This window comes from Apaloderma vittatum, unplaced genomic scaffold (genome assembly GCF_000703405.1).
Source record: "Apaloderma vittatum isolate BGI_N311 unplaced genomic scaffold, ASM70340v1 scaffold1254, whole genome shotgun sequence".
NCBI classification, from domain to species: Eukaryota; Metazoa; Chordata; class Aves; order Trogoniformes; family Trogonidae; genus Apaloderma; species Apaloderma vittatum.
In genome coordinates, this window is record NW_009714123.1 from 36,141 (window position 1) to 64,040 (window position 27,900).

A 27,900-nucleotide genomic window follows, 5' to 3' on the forward strand; every position below is an offset into this window, starting at 1 on the left:
ATGGATTTGCGAAACATTCCCTACCGCTCAGACGTTGTTACGTGGAACCCAGATGACTTAGCAGAATATTTTAGGACGGTAAGTTTAACAGCTTTTCACCTTTGTATGATGGAGGAGCAAACTAGTGTAATGTTGTTTGTGCTAAATTTATGTATTTTTAATAAAGGGCAACGCCCGCTGCAAAACTAAAAGCAAAACCACTGACAATTAAGAAGCTGAGCTAAACTGGCCAGTCAGTGAAATCTATAAATGAATCTTGAAAGTGTGTTTTAAATTGGCTACAATAGAAATTCATGTGGTTTTCAGAGAAAATAGACACTCTACTACAGTACTTGTTGATATATCATATCATAACAGCTCTAGAAGGCATTAACTTGTGAAGATCACAAATTTTCTAGGTCTTCCTGAATACCAGAAGTGAGATTTTTTTTTTTTTTCAAATTGCTCAGTGTTCACAAATGAGCCTCTGAATGCCTAAAAATTCATAAAAACCCAGCTAGGAACTTAACAGCTGTGGATACACACATTCCTAATTTATTTTAGGCTTGGTTGGAAAAACCTTTTGCCTTTGGTTTGACTTCCCTATTCTAAAACTTTTTTGGCAGTCTAGGGGAGAGCTTTTTCCCGTCTCTATTACTTTTTCTGCTGTTACCTTGTGTGTCTAGTTGGGAACTTCTGTTTCTTTTGACATCTTTCCCACTTGTGATGATCTATTTCATTTTACAATGCAGAGGAGTTTTCACACTGAATAAATACTTCACAAGGCAATACAGGAATTCACTGCCAATATATTTCCTCTGCACAGCAATGCTGGCACCTTTGCAATTGCCCAGGAATGTGTAACTGTGCCAATTTTACTGAAATTTCATTTCTGTGGGTTTGTTTTTCAATTCACGCCAGAGATACTGCCTGCTCTATCTCCCTTGCAACTGAACCCATTCCTCCCAAAGTCCAAAACTAACAGCCTGGAATTTAACATTCAGATCAATCAGAAGATTTGGGAAGATGTGCAGCATAGCTGGTTAAGTTTCAAGTGAGCTGTCAGACTAGACTTAAAACTCCTGGAACAACCTGGGCTTCATTTTGAAATCATGTGAAATGTTGTCTCAATGGCTCCCATAACACTATGAGAATTTTATTTGGGGGGGTTGAAGCAAGCTTGACACTAGAACGCAAACCTAGCTACTCAGGACAAGCAGATCAAACACTATGTCTACCAAACCTCCACAGTAGTGAAACTGCCGGCTACCTGCAAACCTCTAATTTTAGGGTGCAGGAGTTAGTGACACAGGAAAGGGAAATGGAGAATTAGAGATGGAACCAATGAGATATCAACAGGCGACTTCAGGCAAATACGAAAAACATTAGAACATTGGTGCAGGGTGGTTTAGATCATCATTTCCAAGAGACTAAGAAGGGGGTTGATAATGAGATTCTTAACCATGAAAAAAGGATTAACTGTAAGTTCTGTCATAACTGAATGGGCCCCGTTACATTAATTTTTGACTACCTCTCCTCTGATCCACATACCCCCAGGATAGAGATAATCTTGGCATTCTGCTTTTAAGGAGGTGAATCAGGGCAAAAGCTCCTTAAAGTCATCTAAGAAATCCTTGTAAGACAGTAACAACAGCCCAAGTCAGCCGGGTCTGGCCAACTGCCCTAAGTGATGAGATCTTCTCCCCAGATAAACTCACACGATTTCCCTCACACCTACCATTCGAGGGGGAATTGTTATACCTTAGGAATGCTTTCTTTGCACCTCACTAATATATTTTTGCCTCCAGTCAGTCCAGGATTGAAATTCAAGTGGGATAAGGCTTTTTTTTTTTTTCCTCCTAAACTGAAATAATTGTGGGATGAGTTTTAAAGGACAAACATTAAAATCTTCTCTCCCCTAAAGTAACTGGTCTGGACACAGGGCAGCAGCAAGATTTTAGTCAATTCACCCTTAGCTTACACCTTCATGGTAGCAAAATTCAGCCAGCACAGACTTCAGTAATTGATGTAACAATATTATAGGGTATTGCTGGCATGAATAATGTCCTCAGCTTCTGTCAGATGAGAAGTCTTGATACTTATCAGTAATAACATTTAATTTATAATTCTAGATGTGTTAACTTTAAGCCTATGTTAATTTAAACAATGCATTCAAAATAGGAATGACAAACTTTCAAATAATTTCTAAAGAGTTTCTTTAATTTTGTTTAGAAAAAGACATTCCTATTTGTAATATCCCGAGGGATACTTTTACTAGCTAAACAGTATTTTTCATCAACTACTTTAAAAATGAGATTAGATCTCAGTCACACTGATGTGTTCTACCATGTTGCTCACTGCTGTGTACAGACTTCTGCTGGTAATGTCGTGATAGCACTCACGATATGAGAGAGACATCATTTATAGGTTTAAGTCCTCAGTCTGCACAAAAGTCTCAATCTGTATCCTAAAATGTTTAGCAGAGTTAGGGCTATTTCTCCATATGAATAGCTGAAAGTGGCTCCTAAAAATATTCTTTCAGCTTTTCAGACGTTTTCAGGATCAGTTCTCATATAGCACCAAGTTACAAGACTACTTCTCAAAATGAGGAAATAGGATAGAACTAAGAAAGGACATAATGCTCCCTGTAAGGTGTTTGCTGCATTAGGGGAATTCTCCCAGCAGCACAGGATCATTTTTCTGCATAACTTTCACTGAGTACAGTTTCAGGCAGGACTGGAACCTTTCTTTTGTCTTGCAGGCTCCAAAAAGACACTTTGTCTTTGGGTTCGTTCTGGTGTGGACTTGATTAACTTGAAACAGAGAAAATGCACACTAGACAGATCAGAAATATAAGCTGTGCTCTCAAATTATGGTATTACTGTTCAAATAAAATAAAACACAAAAAACCCCTCCCACAAAAAACAATCTTAAGTCACTCACTGGAGGTATTTAAGAGTCCTATATTGCTAAATGGGCCTATTTTGGGGTTTGGGTTTTTGTGTTTTTTCCCTAAGTCCCCCAAATTAATTCTAATTTTTTGCCTGGTAGGACCATGATCTTTCATTTCTTATGTATATTGTCAACTTCTAAAATGCATTCTCTTGTCCTAGATAATACTGTAAGACTTAATGTTGTGGGAGAGCTTTTGAATTTCCCAGATTTACAAGTGACATTTCCATCCAGATGAGGAAGCTTTTCGGTCACATCAATGAATTCAGTAACTGGGATTGTGGCTTTACTATTCCAAGATGCTAAGGTTTTTGCTTCCCATTTTCCACAATTGTTCATCCCAGGCAGCACCACAACCATCCATTTTCCAAATATTTCTTTGGGCCAGGCAGCCATGAGGTGGTTTTTAAATGTGAGGAATTACATGTTTATAATGAATGAAAATTGTCAAGTCCACTGAAGAATCTTTGTCTTAAACTTCCATGTTTACACAAAAAATTGAGCCATTTAGACAGGCTTTAGCATAGAAAAGGTTGGTAACTTGAAGCACCTCCTCAAAGCTGTCTGCCTAAGTGTCTTAATCCATTGTTAAAATTGAGTGCAAAATTGAACTTCTTGTCATTGACAGTTAAAGTATAAGGACTGTGAGAAAGTCGTGAGAAAACACAGCATAAATGGACAGAGGTTTTTGGTAAGTAGAGTTGTAAAAACCCTTCCTATAAAGTTCCAGTCAAGTGGTTGTTTTAACTCCTCCTTATTTTGCGTTGGCAGACGCACAGTACTCAGCTCACAGAGAAGTAAATGCCTTTGCTAAAATCAGCCAGACACCTCACTTTAAATGTGGAGTGCTGGGAACCCAAGCATGTTGTTTAATATGCATATTTTAGTATATTTTAAACTGACAGAGGAGTTATAAAACCACAATCTTGTCTTGAATTAATCTCTTCCTTTATAGGAAGTGCTTGTTTTCATATACTAACTTCAAAAAACTCCCATTTATTAGTTGTCCTCTCCTACTAAAGACGACATAGGCATGGTTCAGATGACTGGCCTACTGTAATCACTTTTTCATGCCTCTGTAGCTAAAATTAGATTTCTTCTCTAGCAATATACAAAAATCAGAGAAGTTTAATAGCACCAAAACTAGAGAGCAAATTCCCAGCAGGTTTGAATCAACATTACTCCAAGCTCTACCAACAATTTGGCTGAACTTGGCTGAACTTTTTTTTTCCCCTGTAACTTTAGAAAAGATGAAAACCTCCATTGACATAGCTGTTGTTTTCAGGTCTTAAATACACATCTATAAAGATGTGTAAGAGCTTTTATTATTACTGCATTTTGCTTTATTTCCAAGTATTAACTATTCTGTTTTCCCCAAAAGTAGTAATTTTGATCATCTGTATAATTATGTCTAGTGGGGAAAACTATGCATACCTCTTCTAAAGCCTTCTTTTTTTTTTTTTTAATTGTCCTTACTACATTTATCAAGCTTTCTGACATTTCATTGAAACGTGACATGAAAGTTTTTGAACAAGGAACAAGACATTACACCTCTCTCCTACTGGGTGGAGTCAGAATTATTCAGATGTGTGTCACAGGATCTATCCTACTAACCCCAGAGAGATTCTCCTTAGTCTCAGCACTAAAGATCTGTGGCTGGAATGGGAATTCTGGCTCTGGAAACATTACAAAATTTTGGAAGTTTGTGAGGTACAAATAGGAAAAGCAGTAACAGTATAATTCTAAAGAGATTTTTATAATTATTTATTACTTACAGAGTGTTTCTGTACAGACATAGCTCAGAGTGCAACACTTCTTCAGAAGCATCCCAGCAGATTCAAAGAATGTTTTTCTATTAAGTAAGCAAGCAGCAGCTCTTGCCTGCTGAGACTTTGTTTTTTAAGCTCTTGACCTACTTGTCAACTGTATGACACAAAAAGAGTTCATCTCTTAAACAGAACAGCAAAAGGAGATGTTACATGGAATATTTGAGTACAATGCAATCTTGAAAAAAATAATCGCTTCTCTATATGAATGGTTTTTCTGAGAAATACCTTTTCACATTTCGTAAATTATTGGAAACTGACAAAACATTTGCACAGAAGAAACTGTTAAGACTGGTTGCAGGTTTTGTATCTATTGACAGATCGATACGGTAAACCTGACTGTAAAAACATCACTGTCTTAGTCATCAGAATAACATTCGAGTTTCAAAGTCATGTTTCTCTATCTACTGGCTACCACAAGGAAAGCCCAGTTGAGATGTAGCGGGAATAAAACCAGAGGGATTCCATGTAACTTATTCTAATAAAATTCTCCAGCATTTAAAATAGAAACATGGCCCTTTGGAAGAGTTTAAACATATGATATTTGTCAGGTTTATCTCCAGAGGAGAATTCCAGAGAGAAGTTTAAAAAGTCTTTAGAAAAAAATTACATTTCTTCAGTAAATCCTGCAGGGACTAGATTTTTTTACGTGTTTTATGCCTGTGTGTACTCCCAGAGCAAAACAGTGCTGGAAAACACAGACAGGATTTGTTCTGTCCTGAAAATCATTGATAGCGTTGTGAGCCAACATGTAATGAGAAACTTATTGCTGACAGTAAGAAACACAGAAAGAAACTGTCATCCATGTTCCAAAGAGAGCTTGCAAAGCTTGCGATTAAGTAAACAAACCACTTTCTCAAAAGTTTTTATAATGCACTAAACTATCCTAAACTTAGAGCTGTGCATGAGGGAAGAAGAGAGGGGCTGACTCTCTGCAGGAGCCTCAGTAAAGCTCTCAAGATTTAGCACATCTCAGCTCAGGCCACGAGCAATCCACAATCTCATTGCTATAGTTAGGGTTGAAAGGGGAACTCTCCAACCCATTTCTATCTTTGTTAAGCTGATAAGGCTGCTCTTAAATTCAAGGAATTTTTCAGTTACATCTTCACTAGAACATGTGATACGACAGAAAAGGTTCTTAGCACAAAACTCCAGAACATGGTGCTCTATTTTAAAACTTTCAGTTCTACCCTGAACTTTGCAGTCATGCCCAACTTTGCCTGATTTCACTAAGCAGACATGCAGGAATTCAATACATCTAGCTGCTGAAGTCACTTAAATACCATATTTTTTTAGCTGTGCTAAAAAGATGTGAAGCAAAATAGCACAAAATCAGAATCTATGGTAAAAACTTGCCTTCCCAATCAGGAACAGCCTTTTAAAAAATGCACGTTTTGTTGAGCTCATGTTATCTTCTGATAGGGTAAGGCAGGGTGTTACCAGAATGTAGCCCTCTATTAACTGTTTGATGCTGTCCACTGAGATGATTTATAGTATCTCAAGACTTCTTTAATAATCAGGATATAAAGGATATTTTATCCTGTATGCTAGATGACAGCAATGTACAATGAAAAGCAATATCCAGAAAGCAAGAGGAAGAAAAGAAAAAAAAAAGACTTTAAAATAGTTCTGGAATATTTTGGTTTACTGTCTGTTTACCTGCTTTAGCTGAAGTATCTCTGACAATCTCTAGGGAGAAAGCTGTCCCAAAAGAGGGTTTTATTTCCAGTTCTTTTGCGAAGCAGAGCAGGGATGAATTTTAACCTTGTCTGTAAGTCAATGGGACAATATAACACACATAAAGAACCCAGTAAAAACCAAAATAAACAAAGCAAATTACTTTAACTTTTCACAGAGTCCCATTAATTTGAAGTTAATCCCAGAAGATTGGCTCATCTGCTGGTAGACAAATTTAGCCAACTCTCATCTGGCAAGAGCTGGTTTAAGATTTTACTTCTCCTTATACATCTTTTTAACCAGCTATCACTAAAACGGAGCTACAGAAATATTTCTCTTTGAAGTTATATGTGATTATTTTCTTGAAGTCCTTAGTGTGGAAATAAATGCACAATGTTTATTAACTTCCGAGTTAGCTTAATACAACTGGCAGCAACATAAACACCAACATCCCGAAAAACAGACAAAATACAGAGAGAGTATTTATGAAAATGGCTTCACTTCCCTTGTGAGCCATGGGATGGGCAGGCTTTCATCTTGCATTGCTTTTCTACGCACTTTAAACTCCTGTGTTGAAACTTCATGTGACATTTTTGAATATGCAACTTTCTATAAGTTGCCGGCTGTTCCATGAACGATTTTTGTGATATATACCATGTGTTTCCTTTTCAGAACATGTCTGAAAATGATATTCAGAAATTTCCCAAACTCAGAGTGCCGTAAGTAAAGCCAAACCAATTTAACAGTAAAAATTATCTTAGGATTCCTGCAGTGAAAACTCAGAGGAAATATCAGGCAAATGATCTGCATGTGATTAGTTAAAAGGAGTGTTGTCATGACTGCTCAAGCACAATGATACAATCAAATAAAAATTGTGAGGGGAGCGTCAAAAGAACTCACCCATAAATTCTTTGACTGACAGTAGCCACACAGAGGTTAAACGTTTTTGCGAGTATTACCTTCAAAGTACGATTTAACTCTTCACTGTTGACTCGAAAGGAAAAAAACCATCAGGTACATGCATAAAAGTTGAAGAGTTCAAGTGATTTTCATTGTACATTTTTCCTTCAGGTCAGTGTCAAAGATAGATCAGTCTGGAACATTTGATTCAGTGTTAAATAGCTTTCTCTTGTGGAGCTCCTGATTAGGCTTTGAGAAAGTTTTTAATTTCCCTGAATAGCTTTCATAATTTCATAGAAGTTACTATATGAAGAACAATGATTTCATTAATGCCAGCTAACAGAAAAATTACCTGCTTCCAACATTTCTTGGTGAAAACTGAAGGAATTTATTTTGCTATGAGATCTCTGGTACATATTTAAGCTGTAAGTTAGAAGGTTCCTAACCAGGAGACACCTGGAGTTCCTCACAGTCTTCTAAACAAAGTAAGGAGGGAAAAAAAAACCGAACTCAAGTTGTTCCAATGTGGCTGGTTTTTTGCTCATTTCTCAGTGCCAGACTCCCTCCCTCCAGTGCATACCTTGATTTTTCTACAGGAGATACAGTCTGCTTTGCTTTTTCTGATGCATCAGAGCTTCTGTAAGGTGTTTTGGCAAAGCTAAGAATCCTGAGTAATTTTGAAAAACCTGTGTGGTCTGCCACAGTCATAGAATGGTTTGGGCTGGAAGGGACCTTAAAGACCACATCATTCCACCCCACCTGTGCTGGGCAGGGGCACCTCCCACCAGCCCAGGTTGCTCCAAGCCCCGTCCAGCCTGGCCTTGGACACTGCCAGGGAGGGGGCCCCCACAGCTTCTCTGAGCAACCTGTGCCAGTGCCTCACCACCCTCACAGTGAGCAATTTCTTCCTTATATCTAAAGCAGTCATAGGTGTGCTGGTGGCTAGAACTGAGGGCAGGAGGACACCTCTGTTTTTATCAGATATGGAAGGACTTGAACTTGAAAGCCTGGGGCACGGTATGTTTCTTAAGATGATATCTGTATCTTCACACAACAAATTCCCTAGTAATAGAGATTGGTGGTGTATGATGTGTTAGTAAGCAGGCTCAAATGCTAAAAAAAAGAAGATGCCCTGACGTTTCAGCATTTTTGAACTCACTGGCAATTAAAAGCAACATTTAACTATAATTACTGAGACTGAAGGAACAGAGTTAGACCATATTGTCAGTGAAAACCCCAATTTACCATACTGTAAAATGCAGTGCTTGTAATTCTTTGTTAATTTGTTCCTCCTTAATAGGCCTTTGGCAAAATTGCTGTGTGTTGTCCTTGTCTGAACTTACAATTTTGATGACTTTTAGTGATTTCCTTCCAAATTCATGAGTCAAAAGTGGTCAGTGGAAGGTCTAATTAATATACATAAAGGAGATATACACATACAGGAGATATTAATATCATGGGTGAACAGTTAAATGAAATCTAACAACATGGAGTTGGCTCCTATCTCCTCATCCAAGCTGCTGATATCTCAAAAATATTTTGAAAATTCGATTGTCATAGCCCTCTTACCTTGTAACACTTTAGCAGAAAGTGAACAGCCTTTTCTTTCTCAACAAGAACTTAAAATCAAGAGCTTTAAAAGAAGAGTGAAGCTTGGTGCACAACTTGAACTGAATAAATAAGTAAATTAATAAATCTGAATGAAGGTTCTGGAACTAATGCCCTTGCAAACTGGGAAATACACTTGCAAACTGAGAAACAATTCACTAGAGTATTGTGAATATACATGAAAAAAAGGTTGGTGTGATATAAGGCCCTCCATGTAATGCTACTATTTAAAGCAAGAATTTACAGCTTTAACAGGAAAGAGAACAGATTGCTATTTCAAAGAAAACAACAAAAACAAAACTACAAAAAACCCCAGCATAATATAATTCATAGGTAGAAGAAACTGTCATTTTTTTAACATTAACATCAGCACTTCAGAATCTCCACGCTCTCACCAAAACAGAAGCTGCTTGCTGGTGACTTCTCATATAAAACGTTCATGTCTTACTTCTCTATCATAACACAAACCTCACCTGGTAGGAAGAGTTCTTCTACAAGCTGAAACACACATTAGCTTATTGCAGTTCTAGCACCTGATGCTAAAATCTGAGCATACTCATGCTAATAAAAACAGGGAGCATCACGCTGACAGCGTTGGCCAGTGGAATTAATATAAAGCACATACACAGGAGGGACTGTTCTCCTTTAGCAGGGTTCTGCTGATCTACCTATACCCAGAAAAGCACTCGCAGCTACACAAGGTTTGCAAACCGCAGCCTGCATCCACACAGGCCTCCTGAGCAGGGTGTGTGGTTTTACTAAATATACACATCTGAGCAAGGCTACTGATCAAGATTTGAATATAACTGTGTCATTATTTGGAGATGATTCTGTGACTTTTACAAGAGGCTTTAGGTGTCTAAGTAGGCAACAGTTATCCTTGCAAAGTATGGTAGGCTATTTCCTGAAAATAATAACAAACCTCCACGATTTTCTGTTATTATTACCACCACCAGGTTAATATACTCACCTGAAGCTTCATAAACACCACACTGCATTCTCCTGAGAGTAAGTGGTATATTAGTGAAACAGGGAAGGAGATGGTAGATTTTATGCAGAGCAGACATTGAGTATTGTCTTAAGCACTAAATGAAACTCAGACCTAATCATGAGGGTGTAATTAACATTTTGATAACAAATCTAATAAAACAAAGGGCCAATATACAGCTTAAGGGACACATGGAGGTTGTTTTATGGCTCGTTATCACTATTGGCAGTCACAGAAGGTCATAAAGGTTTGTAGTTGTGGATAACAAATGCGAGTCTTGCAAAATACTTTAAAGCCCATTCAATAGATTGTGTTTTACTTAATGTGGTTACAATTACTGAACAATAAAAGCAAATATTTCCTTCAAAATAATGTTGGTGCTCAGTCAATACCTGAACCGTGATCTAAACACTGAAGTTAGCCTTTGCGACTTTTATTGTTTATTGTCTTGGGAGAAAACCTTTCCAAGTTTTCAGTAAGTCAAGGCACTAATACAGGCCGTTGCTGGCTATCCTCAGTGGCAGGTTGTGAGCAACCCTGAGATTTGAAATTCTAAACCTTGGTCAGAATGCTTATGGCATATCCATAGTACCTGTGAAAATGTCCAGTAATAAAAAAGAGCATCGTTGCACTGAAGTACATAATCACATCTGCCACTTCAAACATGGTGAGCGTGCTGAGTTCTGAATGGGCCACGTTCAAAGCCTGCACACATGGCACAGCGTGGCAGTTGTGCTTTCAGGACGGTCGAAAGTTAAGAAACGTAGGCTGCCCTCTTTTTGTAAAAAGCCACGCCTTGGGCAGAGGTGAATCTGTGTGCACACGTGTCCTCTCAGACGAGATGCTAAGGGTGGTTGAAAGGTTTAGAACGTAACTGACAGTCAGTTTTGAAGACAACAGAGTAGTATTGCATCTGCCCAACAAACATTTCTCAAAAGCCAAACCAAAGACTTCCTCACAATCTATGCTCATGACAGGGTTCAATACGTAACATCCTGGTCCTAGAGGACTTTGCCTTCCATCTCTCTCATCATCTTCATGATCCCAGTACAGATAGAATAGACTGTCCTCATGACAGCAATATCTGCAGTTAACTCAACAAAAGCCAGTTTTGGAGTCCTGCCTTGGGGGTTGGTTGTGTGGGTTTTTCTTATTTTCAACTTCCTGCCAGTTTTAAACTAAGAGTCTGGTGGAGGAAGTAGAAAGAGAAGTCTGAGTAACATTTTCTGCAAGTGCTGTTGCCTTATCCTCTCCTATCATCCACTCCCACAGCTCAGAGAGCAGTGTGTGTGGTTTGGTACTTCCTTCCTCACATGGCTACAGACTCAGCTGCTCAGTGCATCGACCTTTTGTAACAACGTCGCTTGTAAAGTGCTAACATTCCACCTTTGCTTTCCTCTAATTAAACATCTCTGAGCCATTGCTTAAACTCAAAGGAAAGATTAGACACTGTATTTTAGTTATTTTTTTTTGGCAGTATGATGAGAGGAGCAACTTTTTCCTTTTGGTTTTTCCTCTAAAAATGGTGTAAAACCTCAAAGCAGCCAGCCCAGGTTTAGCCTGAAAACTTCCAAACACTCCGGACTCGTTCACGCAAGTCTGAACTAAAAGATTTATTAGCTCTGAAACTATTGATTTTACTTGTTTAGCTGAAAATAAACACAATATTATGAAATATCCTTCTTCTACCTCTTCTGCAACAGAGCATAAACCACCCATTCCGTACTCCACTTCTCAAGCAAAGCACTGGTTTATGCAGTGCACTGTTCACCCCGGAACGGTTCCTGATGTTTCATGGGAAAGTTCTTATTCACGCAGCTACTTCCTTATCACCTGCAGCAGAAGGAAATTTCTCATGCAGTGTTGATCGCATGGGAAAGAAAAAGAGCAAGAGGAGCCTCATTGCTATAACTCCGCATTTTTCTTGCCTTACACAATTTGCCAGATCCAGCTGTAATCCTTCTTAAATTATTAACATTTATGCATGCGCTTATTTCAAAAGGGACAAGTATGACAATATTTGCTTCAAACCAGAAAACTGCAAAGTGCTGCCTTAAAAAAGAAAATCCCCCAAATATTCTTCCTTTGCCTTTCTATTTTTATACTTGGAGCCTTCAGCACATATCCTTAACTTCACGTTACCCATCTTCATCCTTTTTGGACAGTATGACCATACTGATCCGAAATTGCTTGTTCTCTGATACTTGCTGGCAGCCCCCACAGCACTCTCCATAATCACACAGAGCTACACTATGCCTTGAATTTATCTTTTAAACTCAATTACAGTAAAGTAAGTATTACGAAAGCAGCAAGGCTAAGAGAAGGGATATTCAAAATAAGAGATTTTTAACATGGTTCAGGCTCAAAATAAAAATAACATGGCTTTGTCGGCCTCTTTTTTTTTAATAGTAGGTTGCTGGAAAGCTTGTCTTCCTCCAGTTTCAGAGCAAGGGATAATGCAATCACCATTATTTAAAGCAGGATTCTAGCGTATGATGTCTAACATGCCCAAAGTTTCTAAGACTTGCTGGGTTTAATGTTTATTTTTAAACTTGCTTCAACAATATGGGTTTTCATCTATGTCAAAAATAAAATTTAGTTTTCAATTGGATATGCTATGGTGCAACTTTGCAATAAGATGATAAATCCAATTTTCTTACCACATAATAATTCTGAATCACCAGATTGAATTTAGAAAATACTGAAGGAAAGCAGTGAAGAAAACTACTAACAAGCTTCAAGGAGACTTTTTTACCTGTTTTTATGTTTCTTTTACATAGAATTGTAAGTAAATTAAGCCAAGAAATAAACAGAAATGAAGGGAGGCTATCTTTCTTGCCAAAATGGTAAGTAAAACAATTCAGTTTCTTTGTCAAAGCTTTCAAATATATCTTTTCTGGACCGTTTGATCAATAATACCTGGGTGAGAGGGACAGCCTGGAAAATATATGAAATAAAACTCTGTTTTGCTGATGTCATCTGTTAAAAACAGCAAAGCCTGAGCCCCTGAACACCCTGGATATTTCTGCCCTATCCAGAACCAAGTAACATAAATTTCACACAATTTTCCACCTGAGTAAATTAATCTTTAGGTTATAAAAGCTTAGGCACATATTATTGCTTTAATAAAACATCACTGATTCATTTCACAGACCTGTACATCCTTACACTTCTTAATAATTTATGATTTATCATCAAATATAATATCCTTGCAATAGAAAAAGAGCAAGAATTGCAAAAATATTCCATGAGAAAAGGACAATTTATATTCATATACAATGAAATTCTAAGTCTAGTCCATGTAATATGGCTTTATATCATCTGAAAACATGATTTTACATCTCTGTATGGAGTTCAAAACTGGAACTGAAAACCATAAAAACATTTATCAACCCAACAAATACTTATGAATTTGACTTTGAGCAGCTTGAAGGAACTCATAAAGGAAGTTTCTATTTTTAGAACTGGGACCTCAATAAGTTTATTTACTGAGTCCCCTTGTTTCTAAACACTCGAGCTCGCTGACTTGGATTTGTTTCAGGACAGTTTAGCTTACATCAGGATCCTGTATGTGAAATGTGAAGTGTGCTTTTAGCATTTTGGTCAGAGTTAAAACGCATTTGTATAAACTTCACTCTGTTCTTACAGCTAACTATTACCTTTAATCATAATAGATTTCAGTATGCCTGAAACATTTAAGAATTGCAAATGGAAGGAGTTTATTTTTTTCTTATCTTTGTTGTAGGGCCCAATCGCAAAAATGTCCTGAGAATCCAGGTAAGTGTGTACTGGCATATCATCTCTAACAAAACAAAAAACAAGTGTTAAAAATATTAAAACATTAAGAAATATTAAGTTAATCCCTGCAGGCCAGAGTACATGGTGGGGTGGGGAGGACATGACCTAGAACAACAAACAGCAAAAGATGAGAGCACAAAGAAGTGACAAAAAGAATAAAGAGTCGTTAGAGGAGAACAAGTAAGAAAAAATACTTTTAAAATAGAAAAGATGGTGAAGAAAGGCAAAAGCAGAGACATTTACATAAGCGTCCCCAAACTGCCTTTCTTTAAGCCAATACATAGTATCAAAGCTCTTACATTTCAGTTCCAACCCCTTGGCCCCCTGCCCCTACTCCTAGCAGCAACTCATATTAGAGAGGCGACCTTCTAGATGTCCGCCATGTTCTATATTTTTATTTCAATTATTTTCTTAATATGCCACAAGCATTTAAAACTTCTGCAAGCTATCATGTTCCCTCAGCCCTCCTGAAATTAAAAAACCCTTTTGATATGAAAGATAACACAGTATTAAAGAGATAAGAAATCTGTGCTCATTCTGAAAGCATTCTGCTCCAAATTAGATTTAAAATAGAAGTGCAGCACAAACTTGAAGAGACAACACTTATGTCATCTCACACAAAGACAGCAATCCTCTTAGTTTGGAACCAGAACGCTGCTTGCAGTACCTCTCGTGGCTCCCTGGTCTGTCAGCCTTTGAAAGACCTACCTTGCTCCTGTGACGCAGAACTGTGGTTCAGAACTAATCACCCTTTGTGTCAAGTTACGTCTTGACAGTTTAAAGTTGTACGCGGTAAGAAGCCTGTGGTTATGTTTCTTTACGCAGGATACAGTCAAGATGACGGTGAATGGTCTTCATTTGTGAGTATCAGAACGAATAAAACCTACTGGTTGAATGCATTCCCTCTTCTGTAAGGTCTGTTGTTCCTTGCACTATCTGCTTTGGACAGCACAGATGGAGTGAGCAGTGGCCGGGGGAGTTAGGCTGAGAAGAAAGAGAAGCAGGAACATGAATGATTGGAGCAGCTGCATCCAAATCTCTTCACTGAGAAAAGGGTCTCCCCCAGTAATGCACGGCAGAGCTTCAGCACGGCCGCCCTGTGTTACTGGCTCAAGCAGAAGCTCTCAGCCTGTGACCGGGTCCCACAGAACCTTAGCTGAACTTTATATACCTACTTCAAGCTCATAAGAGGGGCGGCTAGTAAAAGGAAAGGTTGCTATGTTATTCAATGGCAAATTCTTGCCCTTTTATTCTCTAGAGTCAATTTGTTGAAAAATCTTTTTTTTTTGAAGCCAACTAGACTGCAAAATTCCTTTTGCCTTTTGGCACAGAAATGCATCAGCTGAAGCACGTGCAACTCAGCTAGTTAAATGAATCAGCTGACTGATGCACAGTCGGGCTTGATGAAGAGCTCTTACATTGACCAGTGTCAATGTTTTTTTGCATAAACTAGAGGCACTTTCAAAAACCACATGCTACTGAGTTTGCAGATTTGCTGCTGTTTCAGGAGCACAAAAGGCAAAGGTAACCACCTACAGAGTAAAATCATAGAATTATAGAATAATTTCAGCTGGAAGAGACCCTGAACTTCATCAAGTCCAGCCTTTGTCCCAGCCCTACCAACCTACTAAACTATGTCCCCCCAATGCAACATCTAGTGTCTCTTAAACACTTCCAGGGACGGTGACTCAACCACCTCCCTGGGCAGCCTGTTCCAGTGGCTGACAACCCTTTCAGTACAGAAATTCTTCCTAATATCTAACCTAAACCTCCCCTGGCGCAATTTAAATCCATTTCCCCTCGTCCTATCACTCTCCACTAGGGAGAACAGACCAACTCTCATCTCTCTACAACCTCCCTTCAGGTAGTTGTACAGAGCGATGAGGTCTCCCCTCAATCTCCTCTTCTCTACACTAAACAACCCCAGATCCCTCAGCCTTTCCTCATAGTACTTGGGCTCTATGTCATTAGAGAGCTAGCCTGGAACTTCCAGACAAGGCACACAATGATCTTTTCCTTGTAAGCCTTGGCAGACCGCACAGAAGATGCGTGCAATGACCGCTACCATATTTTCACTGTGATCTTACCAGGTCCTGCAAGCCGCATGAAGCTGTTCTTGCTCAGCTCAGTGGAGGGCATCAAGACTCATATCAAAGACCCCATTTTTTCGGAAGCGTTTTTTAAAAAGTTGAGTTGCAGGCTGTAAAGTACATGCTATTAAGTAAAAATTAATATCAACAGGCATCAACTGCTGCTCCAATGTGTTTCTAGAAAGCACTGAATTGTTTGCTGATGCCTTGTCTGTTACCTAAAACAAAGGCACTGTGCGTTTCAATAAGCTATCACCTTATCTTGACCTTCTGCTGCAGTTACTCTTATAAAAGGATATTCATTTCCTTTCATAAGCTGTTGAGTGCTGTACGCATTAATAAAGTGCTGCCTCCTTTCCCCTTTCTATTTCAACAATGGATTTTTTCACTCAAACTAACTATAAAAATTTTACATCCTCCAGCGTGAGAAATACCCAGGGAAAAGCCACAAGGAAATTGCACTGAAGTGTTCAGTGTCCTGTGACAGCCCCTATCTTTTATGTACATTTGCCAGGACGAAGATGATGACTATGAAAGCCCTGATGATGACCAGGAAAATGAAGATGAGGCTGACTATGAATCACCGACAGAAGAACCCGAGGAAGCAGAACATGACAGCGATGGCTATGAGCCGCCTCCATCCAATAACGATGAAGCACACCACAATGTCATATTTCCTGCTAAATCACTCGCAAACAACACAGATTATATAGGTAATTATTAAAAATTAAGTGATAATAATTCTTAAATTATATTTTCACACATTATCAGCCACATTTTAAGTGGCTGGTAATGGAATATAGAAGGTTTTGCCTTGAAGTCAACAGTGTAGCTCAGGATTTAGTGTCACAGACTGTACAGCATGTTGGTGGCCTTGGAACTTTAAAGCTAAATTTTCTACTTCAGACAAGATGTTGGATTAAGGATTAGCTTTGCGTGATATGTGCATTCTTTGGCCTTTTCAATCTGCATGAGGTTAGACACATGCATACTGCAGCAGCTTTAGTAGTACGATCTTGAACAGACCAAATTGTCACAACGGTGGCCAAAAACTGTAGTGAAAGGTGGGAAAAGAAAGAGGTCACCTTCCCCTGCTTGTCATTTTGTAATGTCTGCTTCTTCAGCAGCCTGCAGTTGTGGGGTCAAGCACAGGAGGGCAGAGCTGCCATTGAGGCTGGCTGGTGTTCCCACGGTCACTGCTCTGCAGTGAATGAGAATATCCAGGGTGGTCCAACAGACCAGCAGCTGGAGTCACCTCACCACCAAAGGGACAGACGAGTCTGTAGGTCCCAATACAACACGGACGGCAAAGCAACTGCCCCATGTATACTAAATTATACACTAAACAACGTTTATGGCGTATTAAGCACACAGGTTATTGTAAGGGCGCTTTTTCTCAAAGATCAAATGAGAATAAAATAACCAAACTCTGTGTAATTGTTTAGTTTGGGATTGTTTTCTTTAGACAGACCTTCAACGGCCAGATCATCACAGCAGCCTCCTGTCCCACCCCAGAGACCCGTCCCGTCCCCAGGACCAGCCTCATTTGGGGGAAGAGGTGCTTCTGTACGTTTCTTTCTTAATATATTTCACTTATTTCCTTTGGCAGTAACTCCTTCGAAGTCCAAGTGTAAAGCCATCTTTATTCAGATGGTGTAGTAGAGGAAGAATTTCAGCCATTAAAATAGATCTGAACTGTGTTACAGGGTGGCCATTTTTACATGGAACAATTAAATTTCATGGTACAAATAAATTATTTCACATTACTTGGCTGTTTCATATACTGGAAATTTGTACCCACTTGTGAATGCCTCTTCCATATAAATTACAGATTTGTAATAGATGCCTCCTTGCTTCTTCAGTGCTATTTGTAAACAGAAAAAAAAAAGGCTAAGTCTTCCCAAGCTCTATTTCTAGGAATTCTCCAACTGAACTAAGACCACATAAAAGTATAAGGGAACTGTATAATGAGAAACCTTGGTGACCCAGATTTTTTTCCTCTTTTTGGTATTGTGAATACTTCAAAACTGAAAGCTATTTTGCTGTTTATAACCAGTGCTCTAGCTTCACTCCATGCGATAACAGAAGTACATTAGTTCTACCCACAAACACAGGAAAAGGTAATTTTAGAATTCAATAGAGGGAGGTTTGGCCTGACTCAGTGTCATAGTTCATACATATAAAACACAGAGGACTCTTAGGTGTCATGAGTTCTCAAGACTGCTCTCATAAATTGCTGCTCTACTGTGGTTTTTTATAATAAGAGTGAACCCTGGAAGGCATTTGTCCAGAGAAATCCAGGTTTAGACGCAAACGTCTTTTCCAGCTGGTGGCAACACAATGCCAGCTGACCCCAACTCTCCCAGTAACAAAGAACAGCCCGTTCTCCCCTGTCTCAGTCAGCAACAGTCAGTAACACAGACTTAATACACATTTCTCAACTTCAAATTTGCATCCACAAATTTCAATGCCACTTCTCAAAACAAACACCTGCTGCACTGAAGTGGCAAAGATACAACAGCACTGTTGAAGCTTGTTCCTTCCCTTTGACAGTACTCATGTCCTCCCCAAAGGCAACATCCCCCGAGAGCATTCCTTGTGAGATGAAACAGATGGAGGCAGTTCTGCATCTCACAAAAAAGCATGTATGTAGGTTATTCTTCAGGAGTGGTAACGGCTCCTCTCCTGCCTCTGCTGAGCAGAGACCTATTCCTTGGGCTGTACCAGAGATCGGCAGATGTGGTGTGGTGTAGTTAATATATTAAAATTAAAACAGCAAGGTGAAGACAAACTTTAACCACATGTAAAACATTTGTTTTAGCTGCCAGCTTTTCCTCCTCCACCAAGCAACAGTGACTTGAGTAGAGACAGAAATACCATGCCTTTGAAACGTAAGTACAGCTGGTTTTCTCTGTAAAGCTTTACCCGCAGGCTATGTAGCACTTCACTTCTGCCTTTATTTCCTCAGTTCCACTCACTTCTGGTGGATATACAGAAGCCTCACATGTTATTCTAAAAGTAGCACAGCTCAAGGCTATGCAAAATAAAGACATATTGACCTATATTAGCAAAGTATCTTACACAGCTTTTGTGTTTAGCCCCAGCTCCTTCTATAGACAGAAGCACAAAACCGCCACTGGATCGCCTTGCTCCACCGTTTGAAAGAGAAAGCCCGTTATCAGGTTGGTATTTGCTTACGCTAACATCAGGGAGGTTTTTTTAATCATAGAACCATAGAATGGCCTAAGCTGGAAGGGACCTTAGAGATCATTGTAATCCAGCCTCCCTGCCACCAGGGACGCCTCCCTCAATTATCGGTCTGAATACTATTCATGTAAAAGAACAAGGCTCAACCAAACGTACGTACAAGGTGATCTGTTTATGAATAGGTACGTGAGCAGTGCTCATAAAGTGAGAGAAACTGTATCTAGAAAGTAGCAACCCCAGCTCAGGACTAGCTGAACAGAAATACATGATGAGATTCCCTGTGCAATAGCTGATCTTTGCATAGAAAGCTAACCCAACTCAGCGTACACTGCTGTATGTAATCTGGCACCCTTATTTAAAAGAATTCTGAGAACGGAAGATCCATAGGGAAAAAATGGCATTTGTTTCAGACTTGAAAAATCTATTTTACAAAGAATCTAAAGAGAGTGCTCTTTGATTTTTGTCTATTATCTAAGCAGTTTCAACTGTTATAGCATAAAAATACCCAGTAATCTGAAGTTGAACCACAGGAAATATGAATGTAAAACATGCCACCTGAAAATTTTTAATTTTTCCTTTAAGAGGAGATATCACAATTATTCTATCTCTTGCAAAGCTGAAATACCTTTTTGGCTTATACCTCAGGAGACTGAGTGCTTCAATCTGCACTGTTCGCTTTCAATGACATTCAAAATTTGCACATTTCACAGAAAGTTTAATTAATTATCTTAATGGTCATTTTTTCTAAATGTAAGCTTTGACTACTTTCAGGGAGGAAGCCAAGCATTCCTGAAAAGGTAAGGCCTTTTTCGTTTGGTGCTTATTCATGTTTCTCAACTATTCTGATACACGTACACATTGTCGTAACTATTCCTTGTTGTTTTACAGCCTCTGACTTTGCAGCTAAGGTAAGAATTTTGCCTCTGGAAATGAGACTCTCGATGCCAGTATTGCCCAATTATTTCTTAGTAAGCAGCTTTTTGCCTTTATTTCATCATCTTGCTCCTGCTTTAGAGCCCTGGGGGAACAGCTGGCAATGATGCCAAAACCTCCCATCCCGCCGAGTGACAGATACGAAAGAGGCAATCCACCTCCTCTAAGGAAGCAAACCCCTGTAAAGTAAGTGTCCATTTAATTGAAATTTAATTTAGCTTTACTTTCCTACCTTTGATTTTACTAGCCTGCAAAACTTCTTAATGGCAAACAGCATTCTCTTGCAGAACTAGACCATTCTCTAGCATTTTTTAGAAAACCTGTGGGCTGAACACTGTGACTGATCTTACAAAAAAATAAGAAAATTATTGAGATCTGCTAATGGGCCAGGATCATTTATCAGAGAACCAAAGACTGGAAGGCTTATCACGTGCTCCAGCAATGTTGCTAAATACTATAAATGAGTTCAAGACCATAAGTCCAATGTTTTATCATTGTAAAAACTTGGTTTAAGCTCTAATTTTATAATTAATTCATCGTTTTCCTTGTTGACAAGGAGTAGCATAATGTCTTAGATTATGACTGAAACTTGGATATTTTTATGGGGAAAAAATGTTTCTGCATTTATTGGGTTTATAAAACTTACTACAAATTAATGTTTTATTTGAAAATAGGGCCTAATGCACACAAAGTGAATGAGTAATATTCCACCTACGATTCTTGTTTTGTTTTCTGTGTTTCATTTCAGGCAGGTTTGGCCACCACACACAAAAAATGGAGTAAGTATAGTTTCAAATTATTTAAAGATACAGGGGCTGCACTAAAATAAGTATTGGTATAAACTAATAATTCTGGAAAAGGTAAAATTGTTTCTCTTATCAGTTACAATGAATACTCATGGATATTTCATAGCACATGTTTTCTCTTTAAACAGTTCTTCTATGTCAAGCTCAGTTTATTCCCTTATCTTAGATAAGAGGAAGAATAAGGCCAGAATGTTTTCTTGACATAGAAGTGATTTTGCTTACGATAGGCTTTGGGGTCTTGGGGTTTTTTCAGTTTAAGCTGAGCTACTGATTTCACTTTCCAGTAACTCTGAGAGCCTTTACTGACCAAAGGAATGAGGAACTTTACATCTGCTGAGAATTTCTCACTACTTCAGATCATCTATTATTTGTAATAATAGCTGCACCTTGACGCAAGAGTTTTTTTAATTATTTGGTGTTGCATGAAGACAGAAACCCCAGACAGTACAGATATCAGAGTCCTCGTACACTCAAAATCCTCCAGCTTTCAGGGTTTTTTTTGTCAAATATTCCCCAAAACCATGCTGTAGTATGTTGCTAATATCTATTTTTCTTTTGGCTCCCCAGGAAGAAGAAGACAGTAAGTATTTCTACAGTAATTTTTAAAACTTAAAGTCTTCTCTGTCTTAGTTTTAAAAATAAAATAAAATATTGCAGAGTCATTTCTTTAGAGCCATTTCAAAAGTCAGGTGGTATCTTGACAGGTTGTGGGATACTTACAAAGTAGCTCATGCAGATTTATATATCAAAGCTACAAAACACAGGAAATCAATAGCTAATAGCTTCCTTCAGTCAGCCGGTTACAAACCAGCAGGATTTCTTATTCTGAAACACATTACATTTTAGATGTGTGTTCTGCACACGGCATCAAGCCTCCATGCTAGGCATGCAAACCTCCAAGTTTTCAAAAAAATGTTCAGTCAAACCCTGTTGGTATTCATCTTCTGTGTAATGTTATTTACTCTTACGAGCAGAAGCAGAACTCATTTCATGTAATAACAGTATTTATAAATTACTTCAGAATCCTGGTTCCTGGAATTAAGTTGGTAAAGCGATGCCACAACACAAGCAGAACATTTGGCCAGGTCTGTACAGATTAGCACTGCCTCTAAGACTCCAGAAAGATGGCTGTTAAAGCTGTGCACAGCGCAGTTTATCTGTGCCCTCTTTACCAGTAGTTGAGGTCTGAGGACGCTGTAGAAAGAAAATGTTTTATTTTATGCTGTTGTTTATGATGATATGGGAGAAATCTCACAGCAGAATGGAGTTCAAAAAGGTAACCTCTTAAAAGTAAGTTCTCAGTCGACCATATGAGTTTACAATCTGTAACATACCAAGGACTTTTTGTAGAAGAGTTTACTCCATTACACTTACCTAATTAAACACTGGGGATGTGACAGCATTTCTTCATTCTGCCTCATTTAAGAATGTCTCACATAAGTTTTAAGTTTCCTTCTCTTCCTCTTCACAGCTGCACCCCAAAGACCAGTGCCACAGCTATCCTTGCCCCCGTACAGCTCCAACACATTCCCATCCAAATCTATCAAGCCTCCGCCGAAGCCAGGATCCAACAGTATGCCTGGTGCAGAAAGGTCTGTTTCCCCCATTATTGTGTTTTTCCTATTGAATCTGTTTGCATTTTAGCAAACTACACAGTGGCTACACAGTTCTCCGCTGAACACAAGAACTACTCGAAACAGTCCATTACTTTTGAGGCTATACCCTTGCCTCCACTACAGGCTAATTTGTGGTGTTCCTACTATCAAGGCGGATCCTTCATATAATGGAAGCTCTGTACTCAGTGAAGCAGACAGTGAGCAACAGGAAACCAAGAAAAAAATGCCTATTTCTGAGTTTTATGCCAAGGAATCACTTTAGGGTCTACATGGCACAATGCTTCCATTCTTGAAGCATCACTCGCACTGCCTGCAGGATCCATAAGAATGATCAGCCCTTTTGGGAAGAGATAATTTTCTCCTACAAAACTGCGCAGGATGTAGGTCAAAGTAGTCCTTCTTCAGAATGATTCTGCACTCTCTAGGAGCCCAAATGCTAGACCTGTGACTACTAATAGCTTCAAAACTAAAAAAACCTCACAACTTTAGTTGTCTAGAGTTGAATTGGAAAGAATTTCACCACCCTTTTACTAATTTTTACTCTAATGGTTAATAATTTCTATTTAAAATTGTGAACCTTGGCTTCAACTATATTTTTTCTAGCTTCAACTTCCAAACATTAGATTGTTATGCCTTCATTTGCTAGATGGAAGAGCCCTTAATTAAAATTATATTTCTGATGTAATGTGAAACAGACTTAGCTTTTGATGAGTTAGAGTGGGCTCCTTGAGTCTAAGTCTGAAGCACATTTTCTAACCTCTGTCTTTTTTTAATGCCTCTTTGATTAATTTGTCCCATTTACCATCATCCTCTGGAACTGCTGACACTCTGCTAGAACAAATATTGCAGTAGCAATAGCAAGGTCATATGCAAATATGAACTATTCCTATGATGAACAGTTCTGCTTATATTCAAACTGCGTTGCCAAATTTTCCTATTAGCAGAGGCCCCCATTTGGCTGATTCTCTCGCATGAATCACAACTCATGATAGGATGGTTTTGTTCTGCAAACTTAATTAACATATTCATCGCAGAGCTTTTTGTAGAGTTCATTTAACCAGAAGAGGAATATGAACTGCAAAGGAAAAGCGTGCAGGCAGTTTGTTCCCAATTAGGTAATGAAATTAAAAATAAAATTTAAAAAAGAGATTGGATCTCTTCATTTTGAGTTTTGAACGCGGGTTTCCTGATGTTCAGAGGGAACCTCCTGTGTCTCAGTTTGTGCCCACTGCCTTTGGTCCTGTCAGTGGGCACCACTGAGAAGAGTCTGGCTCTGCCTTCAAGTATTTATACGCATTAATAAGATCCCTCCTGAGCCTTCTCTTTTCCAGGCTAAACAGTCCCAGCTCCCTCAGCCTCTCCTTATATGAGATGGTCCAGTCGGTCACCATATTAGTGGGCCTTCACTGGACTCTTTCCAGTAGCTCCACATCCATAGTTGCAATCTTAATGATGAAAACCCACATTTTCATCAACAATGTTACAGAAGTCACAAGAAAAATAATGACTCTGTAAGCAGAGCTCCACAGAGAAAAATCTAGCAAGCTACTGACTATGTTTCCTGCTTTAGGGGAATAAAGTAGTCATTCCATGTGAAAACTCAACTCGTGAAAACTCAACATACTGAAGTAGGTTTCTGCACTGATCTTCATACAGAAGTCTTGATGGCCCATTACTAAGGATCCAATAAAGTTAACATTAAAAGGAGGGAAGAAAAACGGGAAGAAGAAAGAGAAGGCTAGCCTCATCCTGCACTGGTCTCAAGAGCATCTCACATTCCGTATAACAACGTCCAGCTCACTTCTTCAGAGCACAGAAATGTTGCATACGATGTTGTATTTATACTATTTATATTGACAATTTTTTTTTTAAACAGTTCTAGAAACCTGTCTTCAAGTGGCTCACTACCACCACGCTTGCATCTAGAAAAAAATTCCTGCATTGTTTGTACAGAAAATGACTGAAGGTTGAAAGGTAGTTTCAGTGCAGTTAATATAATATTTTTTTCACTATGGATGTTTCTGTAAAAATTTATGTAAAGAATCTGCTTCTCAAACAGTAGCCTCAATCTTATTTCAAATCAATTCAAATTGGCTCAGTACCAAAGTGATATAAATTCTTCATGGCTGTACACCCTGTATGCACTCCACATACTAAATTATTTTCCTGGTTTTAACATCTTTCCTACTTTTATACCTCTGAAGGCAACAACAGCAGATCTCCTTCAAGAGGCACAGCTGACATAAGACCTCCATTGCCAGTTCCTAGCAGACCGACTGCTCGCCAAAAAAATCTGGAGGAAGATGAGGTACAAAACATTACATAAAGTATCAACTGCTAAGCACAGCAAACTTTCTGAGTTTGAGAGAGAATGTTTTTCAAGTTAGCTGTGTTTCTTGTTAGTAGTCACTGTCAGGAAGTTAGTAGGTGCTTTCAGTTTCCTTTTCTGCGTCAAACTTTCTGTGCCTTATTTGCCTTCACCAAGAAAAACAACAGTAGCAAAACACCAGCAGAACAAAGTAAGAAAAATACTTGTTTGCTGGATTACTTGTTTTGCACATTTGCCTTCAACTAGCATTACATACTCATTTCTCCTTCCACAAAACCTTGGTGAGTAAAGAGTTCATCCACTTTAAGTGCATTTTTGTTTCACATTTTTTTAAATGTGACAATTTTAATCACTCCTGGTGATATCACAGTTGGACAACCATACATGGTACGTTCATAGGAAGTCTGCATTTTTGTCTCAGATCATAGTTATAAAAATAGAAAAGAAAAAAAAACAAGAATAAAACCTCAGAGAAATTATGATAAAGAATGCTAATATCCCAGGCAGAAAAAACTGTCACTTAAAATCTATCTTTTACTTAAAATATTTAGAAACAAAAAAGCTTACTTGCAGATATTTTATAGCTAGGTCTGTAATATTTTCAAATTCCTCAAAGTAAGCAAATAATCTAAAAATTATTTAGCGCCATTTACCATACAGTAATACATACGAGTATGATCCCTGAAGCTCATACCTTCAGAGATTCTGCACATGAACCCAAATATCCCTCACATTCAAATTTCTCCCTATTTGTTTGTATGTTAATAACATCACAAGCTAATTCATTGACAGCTGACTTTCTCCTTTATCCTCTCTCACAAAAAACCCAGGACTCACTAAATAACGAGTGGTACATTGCTTATGTTAGCCGGCCAGAAGCAGAAGCAGCTCTTCGAAAAATAAACAAGGTACTCTTTAATTTGTTGGTGAATCCCCCCCTCTCCTTGCTACACCTCCATGCGCTCATATGGGAACAGTGAAGGTAAATAACCTGGTAAGGTTAGAGCACCCAGACAGACACTGGGCACGAGAGATACACCTTGACTGTCTTTAGCACACAAAAGCTACACATCCGGCCTAAAGCAGCCACAAAGGCTGTTGTTTTCAAGAGAACAAATTCTGTGTCTCCAGAAAGCAGCTTCACCTCACCTCTTACAAGAGGAGCGACTTGTTCTCTTGAAACAGTTCTCTGTCACCACTGAGGAATCTGTCTCAAATTCCAAGTTCCAAATAGCCTAAGATGAGATGAACCCCACCCTTTTCTAGGCCATTTTTACCAGCAAAATGAAGTACAGATTCAGGTGGATGAAACGCAGGCCTATCTGTGCATCTTGAGAAAAAAAAACTGCATCCTGTGGGAAATCTGTTTACTCTATGTTGCTTCCCAACACATGCAATGAGCTGAAGAGGACGCAAAGGGCATTTCAGCAACTTTCACTAAGGTCCAGCCTGAGATCACATTCAATGCCTTTAAGAAAGGCTGTTTCAATGGAACACTGGTTAAAACATCTGAATGAAGAAAATCACAGAGAGAGCCCAAGGCAATATCACTACTGTCACCAAAATGACACAGACACTATCATTATTTCAGGCTGACTGTAATTCATCATATAAGAACTTTGCTTGGCACCTGCCAGAAACTACCTTCTCTTCTGGTTGAAGTGACCTGAGGTTGGGCCTTTGATCTTTTACTTCCTCCTTTAACGGAAACTCTCCCTCACAGAACACAATTCCTCCCTTCCCTAAAAACCTGCATTTGTATCAGACACAAAAGTTTTAAGTAGAAAATTGAAAGACAGAATATTTGAGAAATGACCTAAACTCTTTGGTAGTGCAGTTTCTCTTGGCAGAAGGGAAGAGATTTCAGAAAGAACAACACTTAGAAGCATGAGTGCTCTCTAGCTGATGTCATTATGCAGATCAAACCCAAAAAACATGTCTATTTGTTATCTTTCATTTTTTCATCTTTCAGGACGGAACATTCTTGGTAAGAGACAGCTCAAGGAAAACTGCTACTCACCCGTATGTACTGATGGTGCTGTACAGAGATAAGGTATACAACATCCAGATTCGCTACCAGGAGGAAGACCGCATATATTTGTTAGGAACCGGCTTAAAAGGAAAAGAGGTACTGTGTGTTCTTCACACTGCTTCCCTTCACCTTAAGGTATAGCTCCTGTCTCATTCCTAACCTGGCAACTGTTTTACTCCATTGAGATTCTGCTTATTGTCTGAGAGTTGTTCCTGATAGAACATGTTACTACTGGAAGCAAAATCTGACTCTCCTGCACTGAGGCAATGAAGGGACAGCCTTAGAATACAGCTCTTAGAAATCCATGTACCTGGTTGGGGAACGCTTGTTTAGCACTAAACACCAGACAAGGGAAGTACCCAACTGAAAGCAAATCCATAGCTGCCAGTGTGACCGCTTTGCTCCCAGACTGCTGCTTTACTCACGCTGCGTTGGATTTCCGGGCACCAGACAGCCTGGGCAGCGCAGGGACTGCTGTCCCGCCTGAGGCAGAACGTGCGCCCATCGTGTCACGCGGAATGACAATATCATGGATTAAACAGGCCAAGGCTGCATAAATTAATGATAAGACATTGCAGTGGGTTGTACACACACTAGATTAACAGCTATTGAGCTACATCTCACGTCAGCAGTAAAAACAGCTGATCCAGTAATGACTGGAGCTTATAACACTGCTATATATTTAGAGTCTGAAAAAAATCCCCACTTCTGGGTTTACTAATTACTAGTAATTCTGATATTTTTGCTATAGCTTTCTCATTTTTTCCATCCCACAGGATTTTTCTTCTGTAGCAGATATAATTGACTACTTCCAAAGAACACCTCTTCTTCTGATTGATGGAAAAGACAGAGGTTCAAGAAACCAGTGCATTTTAAAATATGCTGCAGGGCATATTTAAATCAGAACTTCATGAAGATCACTTGTAGTATTGAAGCCTACTAAATTTTGACTTTAGGATGTTTCCTTTTTCAGCAAACTCAAATCATGAAGTCATTAAAATTTCTTTTAATTTTACAGAAAAAGGACATGTTTTTTAAAAAAAATTATGCCTTACACGCAGTGCTCTATGAATCTGATTTTCCTACAATGTGTTTATTACTGTCCACTAATCATATAGTACATGAGAATTTTTTATTTTCTAACATATGTATGCCTTCT

The 27,900-nt window shown here is 38.7% G+C and overlaps 1 protein-coding gene across 1 annotated transcript; it reads left to right on the top strand.

Annotated features, from left to right (window-relative positions):
- LCP2 (lymphocyte cytosolic protein 2 (SH2 domain containing leukocyte protein of 76kDa)) lies at positions 1-27,640 on the top strand. Its single transcript, XM_009868611.1, has 21 exons — positions 1-78; positions 3,560-3,622; positions 7,107-7,153; positions 12,711-12,776; positions 13,676-13,707; positions 14,554-14,588; positions 16,333-16,531; positions 17,284-17,384; positions 18,640-18,709; positions 18,917-19,000; positions 19,797-19,822; positions 19,914-19,933; positions 20,040-20,144; positions 20,707-20,737; positions 21,332-21,344; positions 22,236-22,356; positions 24,257-24,298; positions 24,577-24,688; positions 25,540-25,617; positions 26,682-26,837; positions 27,518-27,640. Exons 1-21 carry the CDS (start codon positions 1-3, stop codon positions 27,638-27,640), a joined length of 1,602 nt encoding a protein of 533 aa, XP_009866913.1.
- The last annotated feature ends 260 nt before the right edge of the window (positions 27,641-27,900 follow it).

Coding starts and splice junctions, on each gene's coding strand:
- LCP2 (XM_009868611.1), top strand. CDS start 1: ATGGATTTGCGAAACATTCCCTACCGCTCAGACGTTGTTACGTGGAAC. Junction 3,623..7,106: donor TAAATGGACAGAGGTTTTTG/GTAAGTAGAGTT, acceptor TTTCCTTTTCAG/AACATGTCTGAAAATGATAT. Junction 13,708..14,553: donor AAAATGTCCTGAGAATCCAG/GTAAGTGTGTAC, acceptor TTCTTTACGCAG/GATACAGTCAAGATGACGGT.